The sequence below is a fragment of the Eulemur rufifrons genome, chromosome 13 (assembly GCF_041146395.1).
Source record: "Eulemur rufifrons isolate Redbay chromosome 13, OSU_ERuf_1, whole genome shotgun sequence".
NCBI classification, from domain to species: domain Eukaryota; kingdom Metazoa; phylum Chordata; class Mammalia; order Primates; family Lemuridae; genus Eulemur; species Eulemur rufifrons.
In genome coordinates this window covers 3,324,906-3,340,920 of record NC_090995.1, presented here as the reverse complement: position 1 = coordinate 3,340,920, position 16,015 = coordinate 3,324,906, and the positions used below count along the sequence as shown (strand labels likewise).

Sequence of the window (16,015 nt, the reverse complement as noted above, 5' to 3'; positions counted from 1 at the left end):
GTATACCATCTTCCAGAAAGTTTAAATAACTCTGTGTTCTTAATCACAATGGTCCTTTGCCACGTGATTGTGAATTTATTAAGACCCAAAACGTTATCTTTAATCCCTGAGGCCTATGACATTGTAGGTGTCTAATAAATGCTTGCTAAATGACCGGAGGAACATTAAACATTACTGAATATTGCAAACAACATGAAAAAGGTTTTCTAGTTTATCGTCTATAGATAATATCATCGTTTTAGATTTGTTTTCTCCTCCAGGTTTTACCATCCTCTTGGAATAGGATACAAATTTAAGACAGTGATTTTTTAAAAGAACAATATGAAAGGTCTTCATTTAAAGTTAATTTGGTATACAAGCACATTTGTGGGTATTTAAAAACCATCATTTTACATATACCTACATGATGGGTGCAATGCGCACTACCTGGGGAACGGACACGCCTGGAGCTCTGACTTGGGGGGAAAGGCGGTACATGGGCAACGTATGTAACCTGCAATTCTGTATCCCCCATAACAATAAGATGAAAAAAAAAATGGATATAAGGGAATCACAAAAGGAAGGATAAAATAACATCTATAATAAAGAACAAATTATATGAAAAAAATAAATAAATAAAAACCATCATTTTAATTTGCTATATCAAAACTGATTATAATTATGTATTTTTTTATATTAGCCAACAAAGTGACTTTAAATGCAATTAAAAAGAGAATACACTTTACATTCTTTCCAAATACTTAATTTTTCCAGGGGAAAATTTGTATGTTCCACCTATGCCTATACTGCTTTTAATGTCTACAAAAATTTAATCTGAAAGCAAAATGGCCGCACCATACTTTGACATGAGAGACAATTCAGTGCAAACCAAGAAGATGGAGAAATGTTTGATGTATAAGAAAATGTCAAAATCTCTTGTGAGAATGACGGTCACTCTGTGATTTCAGGGTCTGGACACGTCTGGAAGCGGCATCCATCAAGTTAGACTTTGAGAACTTTTCTGGCAACCGTGAAGAGGAAGAGGCCAACGCGCCTAGACATGAACCTCAAATCTTCGACATCTGCGCCTCAGCTTGTGGTCAAAGGCAGCCGGATCGTGCCTAGAAATGACAGCTGCTTTCTAGTGAGGCACACCCCGCATCCCAGAAGGGTCTGCCACATCAAGGGTAAGGTGACTTAGGGGCCTAGGATGTGTGTCTCGCCTGTACCCTTGGGATGCCTGACGGTTCTGGTGGGTAAACATAAGGCTGCTATTCAAAATATTTAGCCACCGGTAAGGCATGGGCATTGACTAGTGGGACCAAATGCCAGCCCTGGAGCAAGAGCAGAGGCCTGCAGGCCCCGTCTGTGCCAGACAGTGAGCCTTGAATTGCTTGATTTTGGGGGCAGAGGCCTGGAGAGGGGCCAGAGTGACCAGGATAGTGGGGCCCACTCAGGGAGCTCATGACAGTACTGACCAACTTGTACAAAAGTCCTTCAATATATTGACAACCCGCACGGCCACGTCAGCATCTGCATGCTGATAGCAGCCCTGGGGAAGTGTGTATTTTCATCCTGCCCCCCACCTCTTTCTTCCTTTCCCCTCCCTCCCTCTCTCCCTCCCTCCCTCGGTCAGTCCCTCTCTCCCTCCCTCCGTCAGTCCCTCTCTCCCTCCCATGCTCCCTGACATCTTTCCTTCCTTCTACTTTATGCAGTAGACTTCTTGAAATTAGATATTAATAACCCCATCTCCCTTCTGAGAGAGGCAGTTCCATTTAGCTTGCATTGAAGAAAAAAAACGTCTACACTGTGCACACATGTTCTGGGTTCCAGAGAAAGCAGCGAGAAGAGGGAAAGGGGCTAAGGTTGGAGGGGCAGATTTGTCCAGGTTACCAAGTGTGTGGGGAACAAGCAGAACTGTCGGGGTGTCTGTGTGCCCCCTCCCCCAGACACAAAGGAGCATGTCAACATCAGCTGTGGGGCTTAATCAAAATAGACCCTCACCCCCGCCCCTGGGATTCTTATTCCTAAGAGGGGAGCATCATTTCCTAAATAAGGACCTCTGCCATAGTGAGCCCCAGGACGGTAGGAGGTGTGCCTGTTTTGTTCCCCACTTATCTCAGTTTCCTGAGGAGTGGCTGCCACGTGGGCCGTGCTAGAGAAATTCTTGTGGAAGGAAAGAAGGGAGTTTAAATTACCTCCAGATAAACTTGCAGAGCCACTGACAGATTTTAAACAGAATTCATATTCTACCGCAGCCATTAGTAGTTGTGTGTTCTTGAGCAAGATTTCATTTAAAAAAATCATTCGAGGTGTGTTGTAGAAAGTGGAAGTGGAGCAGGGCCTCCCCAGGGATTGGGAGCGCAGGGAAAAGACTGATTCGTCCAAATGGGCAGGGGTGAGGAATGGGCGGGCCAGGATTGAACTTGGAGGCGGAGCAAGAGGAAAGCCCGGCTAAGCGGCACCGAGGAAACGGCAGAAGGAACCAAGGTTCAAGGAGAATGGCTTGGTGCCCAGCAAATTCAAGTTCCTGAAGGAGATTAGGAAAATGAAGGCCAAGGGGAAGCAAACAGATGTCACAGTAAAGAAGGCGTAGACAGCCTTGGAATGTGTTATCTTGAGCAAGTCTGAAGTCACAGTGATTCACAACCCACATGTGGAGGAAGGAACCACACACACACACACACATACACACACACACACATACACACACACACACATACACACACGCGCACACACACACATGCACACACATGCATGCCCACACACACACACACACACACACATCTTTTACTAATTAAAGGAGGTTGCGGAAAACTTAGAGCTTTTCCACTGACTTGTCATTTGTTAAGATTCTATATATTTCATTTGGGAGGCAATTTTTCCCTATGTGCCTGAACCCCAATCACTCACCTAGGTGTTTAAGATACAATGATAAGATGTGATTCTGTCTTCAAAAATTTTATTCTCATTTCTATTTGGAACCAATTACTATCAGCAAAGTTCTAAGTATTAGACAAAATGAAGCTTTACATTTGGATGTTATTCAGTTATTCGACAAATAATCTTAGAGCACCTACATTCTGCTAAGCCCTGTTCTAGGTACTGGGAATAGAGGTGCAAACAAAACAGACAAAATCCTCTGTTACGAAGCTGACATTTTAGTGCAGCTCGGACAAACAATGTGCAAACTGACATGATACGACATCATGGGAAAAATAAAAGAGCAGACGGGGCCAGGGCAGGGGTGCATTTCAGACGGGGTTTCAGCAAAGACCGTTTTGATTTCACCTAAACAGTTAAGAACGGGGTGGTACTAGAGGGAGATTTGGAAAAACGAGCAAGTGTGAAAAATATTGTCTAAAAACTTACCTGGCAACGTCTTAGGAGACAAAGCAGCCGTCTCTTATTACCTCTAGTAACTCACCGATCAACAGAAAGCAATGCCCTGCACCCTCCCGTTTCCTAAGCTGTCCAATTCCACGTGACTTAGCACTGATGTTGAAAAGAGAATCTGCCCATAATTGAATATTTGAACTAAATTCTGTCTTTCATCCCAAAACAAATAGCTGTTGTAAGACAGTGAGTGAACCCAGAAGTCTCTGACACGAGGAAGGAGGTCGCTTTGGACCAAGCTCTCCTTCCTTGCTTCTACCTACAATCTGCCCTATCCTCCCCTCCATCCCTCCCTCCAGCAGCTTTTTACCTTCTGCCAGCACAAAAGAGGAGCCAGCGTGCCTCTTTTAGAAGAGCTTGTTATACTGAAGCATCCTGGATGCTTTCAAAAATTTAGATCTGGCATTCATGGAGAGGGCTAGCACAGTCCCTCCCGGTCGTTATGGACTCGTGGGAAGTGGGAGGTCTGTCTGGGGTCAAGGCAGGTCAACGCCACTTGGCTCCCAGACCAAGATTCAAGATGTGGGCCTGGTTCTCAAGGCTGACAAGGTGGCAGAACATTTTAAGGAAGCGTGTGTTGCAAACAACACTGGCTACGCTGACGTTCAAAGAATGTCTACCTAGCACTGGTTCATAGAATTTGAAGTGCAACGTTTTCCGTACATTTAACCATCTTTGGCTGGGAAATGGTTTCATCCTTTTTATCCCTACTCATCCAGGTTTGAATAACATTCCAATCTGCACTGTGAATGATGATGAGGATGTGTCGGCCGGTGGTGGCCAGCCTGTCCATGTAGACAAGGACGAGACGCCTTGTGCCAAGTGCAGCTGCCTACCTGGTACTGCAGCCCCGCAGAGCCCCGCCAGAGGCGTGTCACCAGCTTCAACCAGTGTCAGAGTGCCTCCCCGGCCTCATTCCGGTGAGTCCTGCTCAACCGATGAGATGCGTCCTTTCGCCTCCTGCAAGTAATTGGGAAGGAAAATCGATACGATTGCTAAAATAGCTGCAGCGATTTTTTAAAAAGTTATAAAAATTTCCTCACTGGGAAATAGGTTGTTATAAAAATGTTTCACTCTTCGAATCTCAATTCAGCAGCCGAGATAAGGTTTAAAATGGTATCACTATGTCCGATATGTATTAACTGTGTCCAGTATATATCTGGTCTGGTTCTAGTCTGTACTCCCTGCAAAACTAGCTAAGAGATGATGGCAGTGACTATTCAGCCAACACGGATGGGAAACCAGGCCAGACAGAAAGTGAGTCCGGGAAACGCAATCGGGTTGGAATCGCGCGTTTACATTTTCCCCACGAGCTTGGCGTCTCCTTCAGGTCAGGCCCCGGATCATTTTGCCCGCTGTGTTTTTGCCATTCTTCATTTGTCCCCGTGGCCCAGCACAGTGCCTGGTCCTTAGTAAATAATTCGATCCATTAATGTTACTGAATTGAAGGGGAAAGGAATTGATCAAAAGTAAGGTGTGACAAAATCCAAAGGGCAAGGTAAAATAGAAGAAAAAAATTCTGCATGGCAGAAAGAGAGTTCTTCTCTTTCTCCAACCCTACGCAATGATATGGTATTACTAGACCTTTCAGAGTACATGAAAATTATTACAGTATAATGTGGTAAATAGATATCTTTCTAATGATAGCAATGACAAGGATCATTAACAGAGTACTGACTACGTGATAGGTACCATTCTAAGGTCTTCTCACTGAACTCATTCCATCCTTTCAAGAGCTCTTCTTCCCTCCTTTCTACCAGCAATGAAGAGTCAAAGCCTACTTATTCCATCTTCTTTCTGGGGTCCCCTTTTATACTATAGAACCTAGACCCTTAAAAACTACATTTGCAAGAAAGAGTCCATTGCTGGGAGTTAGGTGTTACCATCTAGGCAGATTTCTATGGCAGACGTGGGGCTGTCATCTTTTTGGTGGCTTTTTCTCTTCTCAAGCATGCCTGGAGACATGAGTTTTTCTGCTGTAACCTCCCAGGGTTCGGGTTCTGGATTCGTGGGCTTTCAAAGGCAAAGGTGGCTTTCTGATTGCGGCGATGCCACTGCCCAACCTTGAGTCTTAGGGATGTCGCAACAGCCACAGAAGTGGCCGTGGCCGACTCCCCTTCCTCCTGACTGTCACAAAGACGGTGCCTCCCCTGGGGGACCAGGTCCAAGGTATTGTTCTTGGAGTGATTTGTGGTGATTAAGACCAGAGTGCACTGCTCCAACAAAATTAAAAACTCCCAATTCCCTGTATTATTTACATTTTTGCTTAAAACAGAGTGGTTTCTGTTTCCCACAAGTGAACACTAACTTAATAGACTCACCATCCATAATTTTGTTTTCGTTACTTGGAGAGAGGTAAGTTTAAACTTTATTTTTCTATTTTTCTTCAGCTAGCCCCAATGAATTTAGTTACCATTGGCTCTATGCACAAAATCTTTTCATCTTTCTAAAAATGTTTGTGATAACTATGGCTTCAGTAAAAGAGATAGCATTGCTTACACAGAGTATATCTTTAAATTAATGTAAACGAAAATTAAGCAAAGCTTTAAGTGGCTTTGGGGTATTTTAAGGGGATTTAATTAGATGACTGAGTATGAACTAGAGAGGCTTATAAAACAAGAAAGAGACAATAAAGAATGTAATTTTAACTCAGCAAAAATCTTCTCTTTCTGTCTACAGGGCAAATGACAAGCATAAATTCTCTTTAATGAGAGAAAGTGACAGGTATATGGAAAGGAAACAGAGGAAAAACATGTCTTATACTGAAATATGTACTTTAAAATCAGTTTGACCAGAGCAAGAAAGCACTTGCATTGTATCTTTATGTCATCATCTTGAGCATAGAATTAGTTTTTAAATATAAATATATGCTTTTATTATGCTATCGTAATGCCATTGTACCTAACATTTATTAACAGATCCCGGAGTTGACTTTCATTAAAATTCAGACGTACTCTCATCTATTTAAGCAACTGACACATATATCATATAATAGAAATTCTTTATCAGTGTAATATAAGTGTACTTTTCCTCAATTTCATTTCAGAGCCCAGTAGAAAAATCAAAGAGTGCTTCAAAACTTCCAGTGAGAATCCCTTAGTAATTGAAAAGGTAACGAAACAGGTATTTGCAGTTCTCTATTTGGTTTGGCTTCTATAGTTTCCCCTCCTTTTCTTCACATACCTTTCTGAAAAGTCACCATGTTTCACACTATTCTTACAGCTTTAGGAAAGTGTCATTAACACGATATAAGATGCACATATTCAAAGTGTGCAATTTGACGAGTGTTGACAGACACATGCACATACCTGGGAAATTCCTACTGTATTCAAGAGAATGTACATATCCGTCACCCCCAAAAGTCTTCTATGATGCTGGCCCTCCCCAAAGCAAACATTTGTTGGCTTTCTGCCACTAAAGATTAGCATGGGATTTGTTGAATTTCATAGTAATAAAAACATATAGTGAGTTCTTTTTATAAAATCTGGTTTCTTTAACTTAACGTGATTATTTTAAGATTTGTCCATGTTGTTATGTGCATCAATAGTTCATTCCTTTTTATTGTTGAGTAGTATTCAGTTGTGTGGTTATCTGACAATTTGTTTATCCATTCACCTGTTGAGAGACATTTAAGTGGCTTCTAATTTTTTTTTGGAGATAGAGTCTTGCTCTTTTGCTCAGGCTAGAGTGCAGTGCCGTCGTCATAGCTCACTGCAACCTCCAACTCCTGGGCTCAAGGGATCCTTCTGCCCCAGCCTCTGGAGTAGCTGGGACAACAGGCATGTGCCACCATGCCCTGCTAATTTTTTTCTATTTTTTGTAGAGATTGAGTCTTACTATGTTGCCCAGGCTGGTCTTGAACTAGTATCTTCGCAGACCATAGTGGAATAAAACTAGAAATCAATTCCAAGAGGAACACTCAAATCTACACACAGTCATGGAAATTAAATAACCTACTGAATGATTATTGGATCAATAATGAAATTAGGATGGAAATAAAAAGATTCTTTGAACTGAATGACAAAGGGGACACAAGCTATCAAAATCTATGGGATTCAGCAAAAGCAGTCCTAAGAGGAAAATTCATACCCTTAAATGCCCACATCAAACAGACAGAAAGATCACAAATTAACAACCTTTTTTTTTTTTTTTTACTTTCATGGATCTCTCTTATTAACTACAATATTTCTCATTCATTTTACATTTAATTTTCATAGAAAATATAAGTGGATGCAAATGCATATTGATTATATTTATACCTTTGATTTAGGAAGAAAATAAGGCCAAAAAGCCACCATCACCTCCAAAGGCATCCTCTACTGCTGGTTCCTGTTCTTCGGGGATGACAAGCACCAAAAATGATGTCAAAGCGAACACTGTTTGCATACCCAACTATCTGGATCAAGAAATAAAAGTAAGAGGCAGGCTTATTAAATTCATAATGTGAGAATAGCATGAAAATGCAAAAATAGTCACATCACTAGCATCTTTAAGACACTTGAATGGTTCCTTATTAATGACTAAATTGATTTAAAACTACTTAAGCCTAAAATCTAAGGCGTACTCCTATTTTCATTTCCAGTCTTACTTTTCTATAGAACCCTGCCACTCTTACGTAAACACCACCTTTGGTTGAGACATGAGGAAAAGCTTGGTGTTTGTCAAACAAACCCATTCCTATCCTTTCTGTGTTTCTCTTTGTCATCTTTGTAACGCTTGAGAAGCACTACTCCTAACTTCTCACTACTATCTATAAAGTTACATTGCATATTTTAAGGCAGATTCCTCCGATTGACGTTCTTCTCTCCCTCTTATCTTTGTTTTTTTTTTTTTTTTTGAGACAGAGTCTCACTCTGTTGCCCAGGCTAGAGTGAGTGCCGTGGCGTCAGCCTAGCTCACAGCAACCTCAAACTCCTGGGCTCAAGGGATCCTCCTGTCTCAGCCTCCCGAGTAGTTGGGACTACAGGCATGCACCACCATGCCCGGCTAATTTTTTCTATATATATTTTTAGCTGTCCGTATAATTTCTTTCTATTTTTTTAGTAGAGATGGGGTCTCGCTCTTGCTCAGGCTGGTCTCGAACTCCTGAGCTCAAACGATCCGCCCACCTCGGCCTCCCAGAGTGCTAGGATTACAGGCGTGAGCCACTGCGCCCGGCCTCTCCCTCTTATCTTTGGAAAACTATTTCCTCAAACTTCCTCTGCCTACAGTTATAAACTTAGTTATATTAATAGTAATATGTTATACAGCCTCCTGGAAGGTTCTCCCCAGCCACAGTTATTTCTGAGAATGACATAAAATCAATCATAAATCAACCAGCTGATATTTGTCATCTGCCATTTTTCTCCTTCTTTGAATCCCTTTAGTAACTTCCACATTGCCCACCGTAAGACCCACTGCAATGAATTCAGAGTCAAAGTATTGTAATGATGACTCTTACAGCAATTTTAAGTAATCAGTATCTGTAGTTACGATTACAAATAACAGAGCATGTTGTGAGGATGGTTATTGAATAAGCCCCTAACAGGGGAACTATTTTAAAGTAGAACGTGGAATTGGTATAGTAATTTATGCTGGTTATTGAATAAGCCCCTAACAGGGGAACTATTTTAAAAGTAGAACGTGGAATTGGTATAGTAATTTATGCTGGTGATTAAAATTGGGAAGGAGAATAAAAGGAAAGGTGTTGGAGGGAGAGTATCTGCAGATTTAGCTTGTGTTTATACATGATTTCCTGGTGATTCTGGCTAATGACAGATATTACACAGAGTCTTCAGAATCACTGTCTGTCCACCTTACCTGCCACACTCTGGCCACACTGATCTTCCTAAAATCTGCTCATTCCCACCTTAAGGGATTTGCCCAGAGAATTCTCTTCCTTTTGATCCTCTCAGTGACTACCTTCTCATTCAGGCCTCAGTTTAAATATCACTTACTCAGAATTACTTTCCCTGACCACCCAATCTAAAGTGGCTGCCTAGTCACTCTCTAGGTGATTTTTTATTTGGTTTTTTTTTTTTTTTTTTGCATAACATATGCCATATCTGCTATGTTCATATTTATTTGGTTCAATATTTTCTCTCTCTCCACCCCACTGCCACGAAAATTTAAGTCGTATAAGATCTCATACTTATCTTTCCTGGTTCCTGATTTATCTTCAGTACCTAGATGAGTGTTAGACACCTAGTAATTATTAAATAAGTGTTTGTGGAATGGATAAATCAAAAAGAAAAATGCCACCAAGATCAAAGAAAATCAGCAAACTCTAAAGGCCCTCAACTCAAACAAACCATAAGCTGAGGGCAGTTTTAGTAAGATTATCATGTGTCCACATCAGGAGACCAGCACGATCCATGTAACTCACTTTGTGGGTGTCTGTTAAGAGCCCCCCCTCAAAAGCATCTTTTCCATCTTATAGATATCGACTTCCCTGGACATTAATTGTTTTTTTAAAACCCCACTAAAATGTAAACCCTTTGAAGCAGGGATCCTGTCTGCCTTGTTCACAACTGATTCTTCAGCACTCATCACTTTGCTTGAAAAATATTAACTGGTACACAGAGCATGGCATTTTACCAAATAGTTGTTGACTATTTGTTAAATAAGTGAAAGAAAAGGGAATAAAGTGTTCAAATAGGTCTTATCAAGATTTTTTGGCTTACATAAAAGAGCTCTAAAAATAGAGCTCATCTTGGAGATATTCCATCTTTCCATGCTTTTTATAAAAAAAATCTGAAATATTTTCTAATTTTCTTCTATCCGGGAGTAACTCTGAATGAGTTGTGAAATCGAGACATTTTTGCACAGGGCTGTATGTGAAAGAGTGTGCAGTTTCAATGATTAAAGGAAAAGAAAAACAGAATTCTTTGTTTATTAGCACCTCATTTTAAGCCTAGCTGAGGTCAATGATGAATCCGGCTCAGATAACATTCCCGTTTCTCAGCTTATATGGATAGGAGCAGGGCGGATCTGGCCAGTTCTGTGACTGGAAGATTCTCATCAAAACCCTGTGCAGCAGTGAGAAAGGATCAATTCCCCAAAAGAAACAAATTGCTCCTGCCAAGACGATGTTGGTCCTGAACACACAAAACAAGAGCAACACGCTGCATCGCCTAACCCGAACTATTACTTGTCCTAGAAATGTTGGTTTTGCTAAGATTCCGCTGTGTCCTATTGGAAGTCTGGCTCTCACGCTATAATCCAATTGACTTAATTGAGCATCACATGCAGGGTGACATTTGGGAAGATGAGATTCTGAGAAAGGTAAAGGAAACCTTATAAGCCTTGTACTGTCGATTTGCTCACGTGTAACTCTTAATATTCTCTGTCAGATCCTGGCAAAGCTCTGTGACATTTTACACACTGATTCTCTGGCAGAAGTTCTACAGTGGCTGGTTCATGCAAGTTCAAAAGGTGAGATGAAGATAAGCATTTTTAAACACTGAGCTCCGTTTCTTTTTAGAAACTGGGAATATGCCAACATGTAAAGTTTTCTACTTGGAATTTGCAAAGATAATATTGCAACATTATTTCCCCAGTGTTTCAAAATCAGAATCGCTGCCGTCCTATATACCCAACTGCAATGCATGTTGGTCATTTAATGACCCCAAGATTCAGCATGTCTCAGATTGGACTCATTTGGGTGACATGAAACACTTGTGTCCAGGGGAGGCCTTATTTTCAGCTAGGGCTGGTTTGTGCTTCTCCTCCAGAGTCCAGACACCCAGGGCTCTCTCCCTGAGTGGCTCCTCTGGCCTGCTGGGGACCCTGAACCCAGCTTCTTTCTTTCCGTTGGCGTGGACGGCAGTAGCACAGGCTTCCCAGTTCCAGACTCTAACAGCTCTGCCAGTCCACCAGCAACTCAGTCATCCCCCCGCCTCCTTTGGGCCCCTCTTGTCCTGTCCCATGAAAACACATGTTCTTCCCAAGCAGGACAACCATAAGTGGCATAGAGCAGCTATCCTCAGATCTAGCTAGTCCCCAGACTGACTGAGGCACAGACTCTGAGGTTGGGACCTGAGAATTTGCATTTCTAGCAAGTTCCCAGGTGATGCCGATGATGCTGGTCTGGGGACCACTCTTTGAGAACCGCTGCACTACTCAGTGTTGGGAAAGACCAATGTCTGAGGAACAGATTAACATTTTCAAATGAGCAGCATTTTGGAAACAGTCCCTCACCCTAGGAATTCAATACTGCTTTGCACACAGTTGAGAAGTGCGTGGGGGCAATGGTCCTCTAGCTATTCTCTCTTTTTTATTTCCTTTTAAAGAACGTAACATAGACCAGGTGAGGTGGCTCATGCCTGTAATTCTAGCCCTCTGGGAGGCCGAGGCGGGTGGATCACTCAATTGAGGTCAGGAGATCGAGACCAGCCTGAGCAAGAGTGAGACACCGTCTCTACTAAAAATAGAAAGAAATTATCTGGCCAACTAAAAAAATATACATAGAAAAAATTAGCAGGCATGGTGGCACATGCCTGTAGTCCCAGCTACTCAGGAGGCTGAGGCAGGAGGATCGCTTGAGCCCAGGAGTTTGAGGTTGCTGTGAGCTAGGTTGACGCCACGGCACTCTAGCCTGGGCAACAGAGCGAGACTCTGTCTCAAAAAAATAAAGAAAGAAAGAATGTAACATTTAATAAAGTACACAGGTGATAAATGCTTCTTGTTAGGAGAGAGAGCAGATGAACCAGAAAGAAAAAGAAAGGAAAAAAAAAAAAACCATGAGAAAGAACAGGAATAATCAACAAAATTACCACAGACATCATTTCAGTGACTACCTTGGTGTCTATCTTTCTAGATATACCTGTAACTATTCTTTCTAGCCAACATGATAATGACAACGTTTGCTCCCCCCACCCCTTTTTTTCTTTTACATCAGAAAAAGAGTGGGTCTCAGCTTTGGTTCACTCGGAGCTGGCTGAGATAAACCTGTTGACTTCTCGCAGAGGACACACCTCAAAGGAAGCAGCCGCGGAGACTGGGAAGCCACTCACCGTGAACTCACCACCCGCAGTTCAATCGCCCCCAAAGTCACCTGCAAAACCAACAGTGCTGAGCAGCATTAGAGAACATGAGCCAACCAGGTAAGTAGATACAATGGCCACCTAGGGCGCCCGTGGTACATAACGACTGAATTCTGTCATTTACCTTTCAAAATGCTAACAATGTTGTCATTCTAAGTCTCCTCTTTATTCAGTAAATGACTACAGTGTATGTTTGTTTTCATTTTCCTAAATGTAATAGGAGAGTCGTTCTCCATTCTGTTGTTTAGAACATTTTGGCAGGAACCATGACTATGTCTTCCTTATCCAATAATCTTTCTTTTTGAGGAAAATTTCCTTTTCACCAAGGGCAAAGCAAGAGCAGTTACCTTAGAAATCTAAGACAACAAATTTTTTTTTTTTTTTTTTAGTTTGACTAAAAATAGAAGCAATTAAGGAAACCAAAATTGTTATGGTTATTGTATGTTTTGTCAAATGCATATCATGCAGGTATCACTTTTTTGTGTAGAACAATGCAAGAGTAAAATAAATGGCTTCACTGAATTTTCTCTGACATACTCCTGGGGCATTCCAGAGAGAAAAATAACTACTAAGAGAATTGGAAATGATTGTAGGAGAATTTTTTCTTAAACCCTGTAGTTTCAGTAACAGAAGAAAAGCACATGTTTATATAAACTATCATGATGAAAGAATATGTGATGTTATTTCAGCTGGGAGAGAAAATTTTGTGCCTTAAAATTAAAAGTTGAGTCAAGGTTCAAGTTAGAGAAATATAGTGTTTTTGAAAACATAAATGTCGCTTTAAAAAAGCATTAAGACAGAAAAAAATTTTGTATTGCTATTTGATCAGAAACTGGGAGATGATAAAAGGATCATTCTCCACCTTAGTGACTAATGTATGATATACTTGCTAGATATGTGCTCAGAACAAGAAGAATTTTTCACTGGGAAGTAAATTTAATTCTGTATGCATTAAAAAACAAAGAACCAGGATAGCATATTTAAAATACACATATACTGAGCTTGTTGATGATAGTGTAGTCTATATAAAATACTTCCCTGTATGTGTGATATTTACTTTTTTCTTTTTTTTCTTGTTTAAAAATATTAGAATGGAGTTTATTAAAACTCAAGTCCTCACAAAGCAATGTTGAGTGCTAAAAATTTACCCTGGAGAGGGTCTCCGACTTTCTTCCACCCTCTTCTCTCCAGCCTCCCTCTCTCCCCACTCACCCCCGGCCCCTTCTTCCGTGAGAAGGGCTGGAGGACTAAAACTAAACAATAACAGAAGCGACAACAACAAAGACTAAAGGCCAAATCCAGAGCAGGACTAGGCATTAGCTCATGGCTCAGAAAATGTCCCTGAAAAGGTAATAGCAGAGAAGGGAAAACATCTACATTTCTGTTATAGACATTTCCTCATTGTTTATATAGACAGATACAGATATATCACCTTCAATCTGTAAAGATTAATAAAACGGGCAGAATTTATCTCTGAAATAGGTGACATTCACTGTTTTCTTTCTCCAATTGATTTAGAGTGTCGAGTCAAGGATCCGAAGGGAATAAGGAAGTGCCCAAAGGTTAAGTACAGTTTGTGATAATTACTAAGTCTGTATAAGGAAACCAGTAAGTACTAACTACTTAGGGGATAGATTTGAAGGATTTGTGCTTTTAAAGGAAAAACAGAAAAATATGAGAGTGATTTCCAGCTCAACTCTTCAGGAACAGTATCTGCTGAATTTCTCCTGGAGATAAATTTTACATCAATTCACTTTTGTTTCGGAAAGCAAAGTGGCTGATCGGGGACACTCTCTGAGAAGCGGGACCGCAGGGAGGCAGAGCTGTAGTTTGGTCCTGCCGATTCAGTGGCAAGGGACACTCTGCACTGACCTAACAAAAGGACAGCGGTCTCAGAGGTTTGGTTCTTCACAGCTTAACCGTCATGGAGCTAAATGATTTCACTGGAAACAAAGTCAGCCAGAGAACAGAGTAAAATGGCAATCAGCAGGTATCCTACGAGACAGCCGAAATACAATGTTAAATTTGAAAAGAGTGGTTTTGTGCCCCCTACCAGAGGCTCAGCCTACAGTTTGGCCCAGGGAGAATCAAGAATTGTGGAAAGCTCTACTTTGGTTCAGAATAGCCCAACTGAAGCATCCTGGTAGATCTGGCAGCTTCTAGCTTTCAAACAGGCATAGCAGTGATGACTATAGCAACAACTATGAAGCATTATCTACATTATCTATTATTTCTACAACTTCCCTTTGTGCCAGGAATGATATAGTAATCAATTAGAGTTCCTTGGGGTCACTGTCTAGATCCCAGCAAGTTCCACTGGAGTTAACCAACCCCCAAAGAGGCTTTATCTGCTAAGAGGCAATAATAAGTGTAGTTTAGAAATTAGAAAGTCGTCCCTTACTCTGACACCAAGGGTAGCCCATTGTATCCGGCCTCTGCTACCAAACTGCTCATCCTAGGGCTGCCAAATCATGGCAGTCACGGTTTCTATTATTCAACCTTATGTCTTAGCTGTAAGGTCCACATATATTTTATCATCTAGATACTTGGAAATTTTTTTGTATAAGAAACTCCCAAATCATGCCCCTGTCTCTCCATTATTGATATTCAACCTTTCTTCAAATCCCTTTTCCTGCTTGGATGCAACCATGTTGGCCTTTGGAAAGTCTTATGAGTACAGCTAATTTGTTTTAACCTGCTGGTCTATTCTCTTATTTTGTCTATGGGACCATAGATCTTTTTCCTTTCTCTCACTTGTCCCATCCTTACCCACCACTCTTCCCCATCACCAATTCTAAATCATTCCTACCAAAATCATATTTGCTTCTTGTTGCATGTTATAGAACAAATAACTAGTTAAAGATGAGCAGGTGGTAAAAAAGATGGGAAGAGATTCTTTTATGAATTTTGGGTGTATCTAATTCACCTAATCTTCATACAGTCTTTTTGTGTATCATTTGCTACTAAAACACAGCAGAAGCTGTATTCAGTGTCTAGATTATGGTCTTATTCAGATTTTTTTCTATTTCAGAGGCTGAGCACAAGCCCCCATTGTTTATAAGAAGAAACAAGATAAAAATACCTGTTGAAGACTATTTCAGCAAACCAAAGTCTCCTCTCAGGCCTAATTCTCTGGGTTGTGTATCAGCAAAGCCACTGTCAGCAACGAGTATACAGCAAGGATATAATCTCTGTCCCCAAAGAGCATTTTATCCTTCAACATACCAAAGATAGAAAGTGTAGACTGGGCTAATTCTTTCATTAACATGGGCTTCACATTTACAACATGGAATTATTTTTAAAAAAAATATTTTTTGGTATTGAGGAATCAAGCGGTCCTCTTTATGGCGGCACATGTAAATGTCAAAACATCTGTAAACAATGCGACAAATAAATAATGGAGACAATTTTTCTATTGATGGTTAATTTTAATACCATGTGTAAAAAATAATGTTTATTTATAAACTACATTTCCAGTCTTGCACTATTAGTATTCGTACATAAGCATAAGGCTCTGATACTAGAAAAATCATCCATAATCAGAATTAGGCAGTTACAGCATGACATCTACCCTGAACTCTGTTAGAGGAAAAAAAGAAAAACAAAAAACCACCACC

The 16,015-nt window shown here is 40.8% G+C and overlaps 1 protein-coding gene across 1 annotated transcript; it reads left to right on the top strand.

Annotated features, from left to right (window-relative positions):
- The first annotated feature begins 1,039 nt into the window (after positions 1-1,039).
- Positions 1,040-15,632, top strand: C13H4orf17 (chromosome 13 C4orf17 homolog). The gene is made up of 8 exons (XM_069485581.1): positions 1,040-1,166; positions 4,095-4,295; positions 6,422-6,486; positions 7,646-7,789; positions 10,707-10,788; positions 12,254-12,458; positions 13,917-13,960; positions 15,430-15,632. Exons 1-8 carry the CDS (start codon positions 1,040-1,042, stop codon positions 15,630-15,632), a joined length of 1,071 nt encoding a protein of 356 aa, XP_069341682.1.
- Positions 15,633-16,015: the final 383 nt, after the last annotated feature.